General features: G+C 31.9%; 1 protein-coding gene across 7 annotated transcripts in view; it reads right to left on the reverse strand.

Moving 5' to 3' along the window:
• LOC135201440 (inositol polyphosphate-4-phosphatase type I A-like) overlaps nt 1–12500 on the reverse strand; it is a 408228-nt gene that overhangs the window by 200813 nt on the left and 194915 nt on the right. For all 7 annotated transcript variants that reach the window (XM_064230376.1, XM_064230380.1, XM_064230377.1 and 4 more), the window contains one exon: nt 9915–10052. In XM_064230376.1, the coding sequence (XP_064086446.1) occupies nt 9915–10032 (118 nt within the window). In that variant the 5' untranslated portion in view covers nt 10033–10052. The remainder of the gene's footprint in view (nt 1–9914; nt 10053–12500) is intronic.

Raw genomic sequence — 12500 nt, forward strand, 5'->3', positions numbered from 1 at the left:
CTAATAAATTCACAATCACGCTAATTTTATTTGTTTAATAAAAATCCACATTGACAATAATAAATCCATTCTACTGTATTATCATTATTATTAAAAATAGAAATAAAATAATTTACTTTAGGGCACCAATCTTTAAATAAATACTGTAGACTTTATTTTTCCATTTGAGATCGAACGAGAAAGCGAAGACATCAAATTATTATTATTATTATTATTATTATTATTTATTTATTATTATTATTATTTATTATTGTCAATAAATCCACAATATATCAAAATATATTTCTATGTAAAAATATAAAACAAAGACTTTCGAACACCTGAACGGTGTTCTCATCAGTGTAACGTTAAAATGTAAATGGAGAGGGTATTTTCCTCCCGAAGAGCACCTAAAAAGGTGGGCGGGGCAAGAAAATAGCAGCCCATCATCGAAGTGCTGGTCCGTGTTATTTTCTCGCCCCGCCCACCTTTTTAGATGTTCTTCAGGAGTAAACTACCCTCTCCATTGACATTTTAACGTTACACTGATGAGGAACACCGTTCAGGTGTTCGAAAGTCTTTGTTTTATATTTTTACATAGAAATATATTTAAATATATAATTGCGGATTGCGGATCATTTAACAATTTGTTTTCACAAGACTGTGAATTTCTTAACATTATTATTATTATTATTATTATTATTTATTATTATTATTATTATTATTCAGAAGATGACCCTGTTCATATGGAACAGGCTTACAAGGGCCACTGACTTGAAATTCCAGCTTCAACCTTTAAATAGCAAAAGACCTCATGACTTCCATCTGGATTCCAGGATTCCAGACTTTCCCCCTTAACATTAGCACTTGACATTCTCGGTCTACAAAAAAATGCAAAAATTTTTAATGACTCTTACCAGGTTCTCTCAATAAATATCTGCATAACATTTCTCAAAAATACCAAAGTGTAAATCGTACTGAAAGGCATTACAAATATCTATATATCTCTGAGATAAAATGTCATATGAGTTCAAGTATTTTTTCTGCTACATCCTGGTACAACACAGCACATTTTTTTTATTTGATTTGATTGTATAAAATTAGTTTATAATTAGATAATCTTTTGTGAGTAATTTTAGGACGTTGAATCCAAGCACATTCCAAAATGCAAAACTGCAGTCACAATGACACGTTTAAGATAGATAGTCTACGGCAAAAATTTAATTATTTTGTGGTAAATAGATCTTCGTCCTAAATAAGTACAAGAGGTATATGCGAGTATTCTACAGCAGGAAAATATGATAAAAGAACTCTCATCTCATACGTCATTCATTGCTATTTATGACACCTAGTGTACAGTAAAACACATGGAAAAATAAGAAAAAAAGAAAATAAATTCTCTATGGAGATTCCATTACTATTTTAAATTGGCCTACGCCAGATCTTTGAAGCTTGGATGCTAATTTTGGTAACTTCTTGAAACTATACTAATGCTGCAGCTATACTTTAGAAAATGTTCATTAAAACAAGGCAACAAAAAATCTAGGTCAAAATAATGAATCAGGTTTGTCAAAAACAAACACTTCTCTTCTTTCCTGTCAAAAAATACTATGTTTACTATTTGCAAAACTACGAATCTCTTTCAAATATATATATTTCAGTTGCTGTTAATTTCAACTATTGCATCGTCAAGCAGATGACCATCATTTCAGAGACTACGGGTTCACTGGTCTTAATATGAAAATCGCATTGCAGGTCAAGATACCAGTTTTACAAACAATCAAAAAAACAATCTGAACTCGATGCTAAAAAAAAACCTCTGAATATAGAAAATGGAGCAATAAGATTCGAATATTTTTGCATACTTTCCTTTGTACATCAAAATAAAAACAAAATAGTCTATTTATTCCAAAACTTATTTTACATAAAATCTCAAAGCGGAAATTATACTGCCTTATATTACACGTATCCACATGCCTCAGTAAATTTTCAATAATAACGTTCAGAAAAAAATAAACTATCCGAAATATATATTTCCAAATCATATAATATATATATATATATATATATTATATATATATATATATATATATATATATATATATATATACATGTGTGTGTGTGTGTATATATATAATAAAATCTAAATGGCACTTAAAACCTACGTATATATACTTAAAAAGTTTTCCCTAACTACCTGAATGAGAGCAAATACAGTGTTCGTTTTGCGAGCCCTTTGATCACGCGAATAAACAAAGATGAAAATAGCCATTATGAAAACAAACAACAAACTGTAAACAAATCCACGAGGATAAATAATCCCCAAGAAAACATCTATATGAGCAAACATGTAAACCAACTTGAAAATGAATCCTCTATTCACGAAGCGCACAATTGCAACTCGACTTTTCAGCTGCTCTCTGCCAAGGATGAATATAAATTTGCCTTTTTTTTTTTTTCCCTTTTGTTAAATGAACACAAATTTGCATTTTTTCCCCTTTTTGGTAAATGATGTAAGTGCTGTGTGTCCCTCGTGCTGGATAACTCTTACCTTATTTATGACTTTTAGAGGGGATGTGGCATAACTCGCTTTGATCGTCACGTATAGCGAAGAGCTTCTTAATGGAGGGCGTGTGCGCGCGTGCAAGCGACTTGGAGGAAACTGAAACTTTTAACTTTTATCTCCGTTTAATACCAATCCTACCTTCTGCCTGCTCTGCCTTTGATCTGTTCGCGGAAATGGTTCCATTACCAAGTCTTTGTTCTTGCCCATTTTTTTTTTTTTTTTTTTTTTTTTTTTTTTTTTTTTTTTTGTCCTATACAATTCTAATGAATTACGTGCATGATTTGCATTTAGCAAAGGTTTTTCTCGCACAGAAACTGCTTCCTTTATATAAGTAGGATTTTCACACATAAAAGCTATAAATTACGCATAATTATTTTCCTAATTCCCTTCCAATGAATGAAAATGCTTAAAAAATCGATTTCACTGAATACGTAGCATGAAATATATCGGCCAAAGCACCATAAAATGATTGAAAATATACTGAATGGGCGCTTGACTTCAAGAGTCCTGATACTACATAAACATTTCGACAAATAAAAAATGACTTAACTCATAACTCCCGATTCCACATCATGAACAAGATATGTATTTGTAGTTCTAAAATATTATAATATCAATTACCAAAATATACAAAAATACAAAACTGAGGATTTGTGCACCTGTCAACCTAGATTCAATAGAAATCAAAGACAAGAATAGTTTTCTTAAAGTTTAATTAAGGAAACCAAAAAAACACTTAAAAACACCTGCAGCCATTTATATTTCTCTGTATATCTGAATGAAAGCAAATGCAGCCTGACTGTAACAACAACCTCTTTGATCACGCAAATAAACGGAGATGAAAACAGCCCCTATGAAAACAAAGAACAAACAGAAAGTAAAAAATTCCTCGACAATAAATAACCTCCCCCCCAAAAAATATGTACTGAGTAAACAACCAACCAAACTAAAATGTCAATCGTCTATTTACGAAGCACAACTGCAGGTCGACTCTTCAAGTTTTGGTTATTACGTATGGATAAAAATTTGCATTTTTTTTTATTGTCGTATAATGCAAATGCTGCGTCCCTGTGCTGGATACTTCAACTATATTCTAGGCTTCTAGAGTAGGGGGATGTGGCGCACTCATTTTTGGTCGTCACGCCTCACAAATAACTTTTTTCATTGTGGGTATGTGTGCGTGCATCCAACTCGGAGAAATTTAAGCGCTTCATTTTTATCTGCACTTTGTTTTATTCCTGCCTTTCTCTATTTGCTTCGTTTTTTTCTTTCATTTCATTTCACAGAATATTTTGCTCATTGGATATGGTTTATTACACGTTTACAAATTGCGAAATAATAAATTCAACATTCACACAGATAAATGAACGAACAGACTATGTTGTTTTATATATACATATAATGGTGTTAAATTCTTCATTCAGTATTTAATAACATTCCATTTCATCTCATAGAATATTCTGCTCAGTGGAAATGGTTTATTGCACGTTTATAAATTGTGAAATAACAATAAATTCAACATTCACACAGATAAATTAGATGAATAGATTATATTGTTATATATATATATATATATATATATATCTATAATATATAACTCTATTCATCTTTAATTTTCTGTGTGAATGTTGAATTTATTGTTATTTCACAATTTATAAACGTGCAATAAACCATTTCCACTGAGCAGAATATCTATGAGATGAAATGGAATGTTATTAAATACTGAATGAAGAATTTATATATATATATATATATTATTATATATATATATATATATATATTATATATATATATATATATTAATTATAATATATAATAAAACAACACTAGATAATGGTCTTAAATTTCCTCATTCAGTATTTAATAACATTCCAAAGAGCGGAGCACAGCCTTTACGCAACAAGCAATACGCAATCAACGTTTCCCCTTTTATCAATAAAACTTTAACGACCACGAAAATACCGTCCGATTTAATTACCACTAATTGAAAGGCAATTGCTAGTCTCCGTGACAGTTCCCCGGCTGTCAAATCGAACGTTCCTTTAATCTGCAAAACCCACCAAAAGCACGCTGTAATTTTCCCTCAATTCCACAAACTGCTCAAGGGGAGATCTTTGCCTCACTCTTTTTGTATCGCGGAAGAAAATAAATAAGTTCTCCTTTTTATTTTCCTTTCTAGTTCACACCGAAAGGGGTGACACAAATACGTCCTCTTTCCGTCACTATTTTCGGTTTTCCCCCCCTTCCCCCTATCGTTCCAGAGAGAGAGAGAGAGAGAGAGAGAGAGAGAGAGAGAGGAGAGAGAGAACGAGGTAAATCAATCTTTTTCAAGGTGACGGTGTATGTACCAAATTAATATCGTCCTAGCAATAGATGAATAAAAAAAATTAAAAAATAAAGAAAAATATAGAAAAACAATTAACACACTCAATTTACTACGAACAATAAATACAGATTTAAATAGAATATATACCTTAATCTCCCCATGAAGAAAAATTACCTCACAATAAACGTCAATCACTTGCAATCTGGACAAGGGGGAGTTAACTTGACCCGTTAAAGTTGTGTATCGAAGTTTCCAGACTATTTTTAGGGTGACACCCGACACGCCTCTTTTACAGTCACCCAGCGTCAGTCACTGCCTGTCTTGCATGAACAAATTTCTAGGTATTATGCGCACATATACCGCTATACCCACTACCGGATTGGGAGGGGGGGGGGGGGACCTGGGCACGTTTCCCCCTCATGAAAAATGACAAAATAATATTACTGAAGATTTAGATAATGATAACATAAATGAGAAATATAAAAATGGAAAACAATGAACAATCTGTTATAGAAATGATAAAATTTTGAGAGAAAAATACTCATAATGGCATTAATCTTAATGATTAGAGATATACATATACTTATAATATATTATATTATATATATATAGTATATATATATTATATATATATATATATAGTATATATATAATATATATATACATATATATATATGGTATTTGGTAATGAGGACTGGTTGTCCTTGAAAACTTGCAACTTTTTTGAATAAATAACTGCACTAGATACCATCCAGTTTGAATGAGGTCCTTTAAGTAATTGTACAAATGCAGAGAACAATAATTGTGTATGCGATAAGTTAAAATATAAGTATGTATATCTGTATGTATATGAAAATTGGCGCCCCACCCCCATGAAATTTTTCTGGATCCGCAAGCGGGCAATATATCACGGGAAGTTAATTTTGATGATGGGACTCGCGGACTAAATACGAATGTTCTGGTTTCTTGTTGCAGTAAAAGTGTTAAGGCAGACATATTGTCTCAATCAACACGTTTCAAACCACCACTAAACGCGTATATATATTATTATCCTAAATTTCTTTTTGAAATAATGTTTTCATTTCTTGCTTTTAGCTTACTTCTGAAGGCAGTCTCCTTGACGTGGTTCCCGCATATATATATATATATATATATATATATATATATCTATATATATATATATAGTATATATATCTATATGTATATATATATGTTATTATATATGTTTCATGTATAATAATCGTAAAATATATATATATATATATATATATATATATAATATATATATATATATATATATATTATACAAGATGCAAAAACTACGTATAACGTTGTCTTAGTATTTTTTCAAATGACCACTAAATTACAAAGAAATGTCTCTGAACGATCTCAGGTAAATAAGTATTTTCTGTAAGGCTTCCAAAACCAGAGTAAAACATCTGCCCAGGACTAAGCGTGGGTATTAACTTGCCAGTCCTTGAGGTTCTCGCGTGATAACGTCGCTTAATATTTACAAAAAATCACCCCAAAAACTTAAGTTACATGTACAAATTCATCTTTAATGCATTTCTACGCAAGACTAGAAATTGAATGAAAATAGGGATTTTTTTTTATTGCTCATATCTCTCTTGTTTTTAATCGTTTATTGAAGAATTGGCATTCCATTCATGGAACAATTGTTAAGCGAGTTCAATATAATAATAATAATAATAATAATAATAATAATAATAATAATAATAATAATAATAATAATATGTAGTGCTGCATTCAGCTCATATAGAGTTTTCTCTGTTTTTCTAATAACTGATTTTTCGTGGTTATTATTGCATGCTGCCAGTAACTCACTGGATATTTTTCATTTCAGGAGTGGAAAGCAGTTATTAGAAATATAGAGAAAACTCTTACATGAACTGAATGCAGCTGATGCAGCAATAACATTCAACACTACATGTTTGAAAGAGGACCTACTACCCAAATAAGAAGAAGAAGAAGAAGAAATTCATATAGCGATAAACTGTTGCGTAATGAAAACCCTACTTATATAAATATTTTGTATATAATTACCGGTTATTTATATAATTGTAGATTTCAAGGCAAATCAATAATAATAATAATAATAATAATAATAATAATAATAATAATAATAATAATAATAATAATAATAATAATAATAATAATATCGGCAGTAACCTAACTCTTATTGAAGGTAACCATTATCAAGAACGATTCTAATTTCACATTCACGTAGCTTCTCCAGGTTTATTTAAAATATATTCTCAGAGACCATTCAAGTACAGCGGTATATATAGGAGTGAAATGAAATCCACTTTACTATACATACAACATTGTACTGGGTCACATTTCACTACTTGCTCTCTAATGCTTTCGTGAACTGCTTGTCGTATGCCTGAGGTGCAAGCCAAACATCGGCTGTATATCTGAGAGAGAGAGAGAGAGAGAGAGAGAGAGAGAGAGAACACCCTGTTCGTGCCGTTACTTTTTACCCCCGACGAAATTTTCTTTCCATTAATCCCTCCTGGTGAAGTTAATTAACCAATCAAAAAAAAAAAAAAAAAAAAAAAAAAAAAAAAAAAAAAAAAAAAAAAAAAAAAAAAACTGAAATAAGTACTGGAGGGAAAACTAGAAGGATGTGAATTAGCGGTGCTTTTTTATCATCAATTCATAATAATGAATAAATATAATAATGATATCATCATCATAATCATAAATAAATATAATAATGATAAGTGCAAAACTGATCTCTAGTAACACTCCAATAACCACCAGGTAACAATTTGCATAGTGTAAATTTCTCGACTAAATAATCACACGAAAATACTATCTTTTTTACTCTTTCCTTTCTAAAGTTCTAAGCCTCAACATCCAGGAAGCGAGAGAATGGGTGCTGGTGAGCCTCCTGTGTAGGTGCAAGTGGAGGAGGCTATTTATTGTTGTGGAAGTTTTCTGCACAAAGGGTTCATTCTATATTCAGCAGTTTCAAGTGCAGGTGAGGCAACTATCTTTATATATATATATATATATATATATATATATATATATATATATATATATATATATATATATATTTTTATAATGGTATTGTAGGAGAAATTAGTGTGGGAAAAACTATAAAAAAAATAGATTTATCGTAATTTTTCGTATTGACTTCACATACATTCAAAAGATTTTCTATAAAGTTTCTAATAACAAATAAAGAAAGACTAAAATCATCTCTAGAGAAACAGAAGGAGTATTAAGGGAACAGACATTTAGAGTTGCAGAGAAAGAGGAAAAGAGAGTACACTGGAAAATAGAAAGAAGACAGAAAGGGCGATTGCCGAGGGGGGAATATAGGAAGAGGGGAACAAAAATTAGACCATCAGAGAAAGAAAAACGAATTGAAGGGACATGGAAAAAATAAATAAGATATCAAATCGGTTAAAATAAAAAGGACAATAATAAAAGAAAAAATGAGGCGTCAACAACGGGTAAAAATGAAGGGGAAATTCAACAGATGATTAATAGGACATAAAAGAGGTGGTACTATGCTAAAATCAAAACAGGAAAAAAATCGAAAAATTAAATCATGGAAGGCAGCACAAAGAAGGGGCATCGATAAAACCCTTAAGGGAGACATTAAAGAAGGGGGGAGGGGGGGGGGGAAATTAAGGGGACATCTACGCAAGACAAAAGAGGAGGGAAAAATCGAGGGTGACTTCACCGACGGAAAAAGAAAAATGGGAAGGGGTGAAAATGTAAATAAATAAATAAATTAATTAATTAAAGGTAGATGTGATTATTCACGAATACATTTGCGTTATATTGTCAACTCTTCCGGAACCAACCGATCACAAACAAGGAAAAGTGCCAGAAGACACAAGCACACGTACAAACGCTACACTCATCCACGAAGCGAACAATCACACAGGCACAAACACACAAACAAACAGCTAGACTAACAAAACAGAAGTTCAGTAGAAAGCCAAACCTGATACTTGTTTGTTGTCACAAACGTTCTACTTCTATGAGCTAGAGAAATAAGGCTAAAAGTGATATAAAAGTATTTGAAGTAAAGACTTTTTTTTCTCTTTAATCTTCTAGATCCTAATGCTAGTTCATCAACAGGAAACTGATTGCTTTTAGTAATAAAGAAAGGCATAGCGATAAAACTTTACTTTAGCGATTCTCTACAACGAAGCAAAGCCAAAAACATAGGTACATAAGCTTTACCCAACATGGTATGGCCAAACCTGAGCTGCATAGCCTAACTTAACCTGATCCAAAGAGATCTAACCTAACCTAACTTGAGGCTGAGATATTCGTGTAACAACAAAAGTAAAGTTTTACCGGCATAACAATCTGAAGCAAAAAAAAAAATCACTCGGAAGACATGCATAGAATTATTTAAAAATTTATACTTACACAACTTTTTTTTTTTTTTTTAAATAAAGCCAAAATTACACTATATGTAGACTTCTAAGCTAAGTTACCGTATCAAGGAAAGGTCAACACAAAATAATTTTATGTACACAAATATACACAGGTGCTTCCTGTCAAGGCTTTGAAATAATTAATAAAAACGTTTAAATCAGGGAACTAAAGGAAGTCTTAACAGGTGGACAAAAATATACACCTCACATTACATCAACATAATCTATAAATATAAACCATTGGGCTTAATAAGTATTTAAACCTAACATAAAATTTTTTTTGTCAAACTCAAAAAATGAAGCTAATTTTAGAGAAACAATTATAAGCAGGAATCAAACATTAATCACAATAACAACCACTGAAAGTAAGGGAAAACAAAACATAAACAACAATGAAACAAGGAACACAACAAATAAATATAAATGAAGTTGTTAAAAATCAAAATATATATAAAAACAGTTAGAACAAATAATGTAATAAATAAATAAATATCGACTTGAAGAATGATAATCAGCCATGACTTCAGTGGACAATTAAAATGGATAAAAACTGAATATAAATCCTAAGCATAAGTCTGCGCACAAGGACTCTTCCCTGATATCCTTCACTGACCTTCAGACCTTCGAAAGAATCCCTCGTGTTTCTCCCTCAGGAGCAAGACGCCCTCCTTGTCGAACTGGTGGGAAGGGTGTGAGGCCAGAGAGGCCAACTCGGCCTTGTTGAACCTCATCCCGCCTCCTCTCCAAACCTCTGCAACAGAAATAATAATAATAATAATAATAATAATAATAATAATAATAATAATAATAATAATAATAATAATATTTGGAAAGTAAATCCATAGTAGTATGCCTATATGATTTCGTTATTTAAAATATATAAAACTTTACATATTTCAAATCACAAAATCAAACAGGCATACTACTGTGGATTTAGTTTCCCATTTTATTAACACATGTGATTATGAGTTTGCTTTGAATAATAATAATAATAATAATAATAATAATAATAATAATAATAATAAATAATAATTGGAAAGTAAATTCCCATTTTTACTGACTCAAGTGATTATGAGTTTTCTTTGAATAATAATAATAATAATAATAATAATAATAATAATAATAATAATAATAATAATAATAATAATATCAGTAGCAACAGCACCAGTAACATACAACTACATCAAGAAAAGCAATAACAAAGTTCTAAGGCTACAAATCTCCTCCAGGGAAAAGCAACCTCTCTCTGCCCACTAAAAGGCCTCTCTCTCCAAAACAAACATTTCTACCTCTCCCAACATCCAATCGTTCGTTGTCAACTCGCACTGGAATAATTTTCGGATTATACATACCAATTACGAGGTCTGTATACAATTACAAAAGCTATGGCAAAATTTAATTTCCTATTTGAGCTTTGTCCTCCAAGCATGACCTTGTTCTCATATTTCACTAATGGATTTGGCTTCAGTGATGAACTATAGTTAACATTATCAAGTCATGGCCAAGGTTAAATCCATTTTGGATGACCTTCACCTTGACCTCACTGCTAACTGGCTTCACTAGTGAAGTATGCATACCAATATGAAATCCCTATCCGAAAGTCCAAATTTTACAGCACGCATTAAATTTCTATTCGTCTTATGACCTCTAAGTATAATATCGACTTCATTAGTGAAGTATTCGCGTCATATATGAAATCTCCATCTTGTTTAGTTCAAACACGGAAGTCAAGGTTAAACGACTTTTCAAAGTCTGACTTCCCCAAAGGTAACAATTTATATTTCTATTCATCCCAAAATGGATTCATTTCTGGAAAGAACAATACCCGCAAAAATGAACATGTTAACTTTAATGTAATCCTTTTAACAAATAAGTCGATAATTTAACATAATGAATCACACACAGTTATGACATTCAAGTCGGAAGTTTGTAAAAATAAAAATAATAATAATAATAATAATAATAATAATAATAATAATAATAAATAATAATAATAACAATACCATCATTATCAAGGCTCCATCTCGTCTCTCTTGGCTAATTGAGAGACCTTCCGATACTTCACAAAAATACTTTTCGAAAAAAAAAGGGAAACTTTTATGAATATTTGCGATACTTCACAACAATATTTTTCGAAAAAAAGGAAACTTTTATCAATATTTTCTTTTCCCGATCTATATTTTTTTCTCTCGAAGCATATTCCCGACGGCGATGACTAGTTTAAACTAATCTAGCAATCAGATAAAATCAGTTTCCTCCTCCGCTGGAGGGCTTAAATACAGTTAACCCAGATCATCACGTTAAAAAAACAGTACTGAAATAGTCGATAGCAAGCTAACTTCAGTATTGCTGTCTTTCTTTTATTGAGTGAACACTCAAAAGACACAAATCCCATACCTAATTTCCCTTCCAGATATGAATAACAGCATCAGCAGACTTCAAGCCTCCTCAGCTGACGAATACACTCGTTTCTTGCACACAAGATAGATCGAGTTTTTCTCTCACACCATCCAGGGAGCTTGGTTCGTACCCAAATGCATACGATGCTCGCATGACATTTCCACGCCTTTTTACTTTTTATTTATTTAAGAGTAACAGGAGTCGACAGAGAAAGGTAAAACACTTGCGCCACTTACGGCGGAGCAGTTTGGTTTATTCATATACTTACATACATACATATAAACACACACACATATATATATGTATACACTATACAAACGTGTGTGTGTGTTTGTGTGTTCCCCTCCACCCGATAAAACCCTAAGGCAAACCTCAAGCACCTTTTTTTCAGTTTCTTTCCTCAAACTATTCATTAACCTTTCTGCTCAGGAAATTAATTTTCAGTTGTTCGATCAGGGCACTTGTAGGTTTCCACGATGGGACATACCTTTATGCTGTCATCCTATTTTGATCTGTAAATGGAACCTGTGACTCATAACATACCCTTCCCCAGGGTCTAGTGTTGATCTCACTGAAAGGGCATCACTGAAGGTTAGGGCTACTTAAACGCATAATACCTTAATGCTGACGCAATGCACACAATTTGTTAATGTGAAGAAATGGGCCCTTAAAAACTCTAAGCCTTCACTCCACGCACGCACGCACACACGCACACACACAAAGTCTAGTGAGGCGCAGAAATGCTCCCTACCAGGCGACTCGGTCCGATTGACCCCATCACAGAATAACGTGATGAAGG

Source organism: Macrobrachium nipponense, chromosome 28 (assembly GCF_015104395.2).
Source record: "Macrobrachium nipponense isolate FS-2020 chromosome 28, ASM1510439v2, whole genome shotgun sequence".
Taxonomy (NCBI): Eukaryota; Metazoa; Arthropoda; class Malacostraca; order Decapoda; family Palaemonidae; genus Macrobrachium; species Macrobrachium nipponense.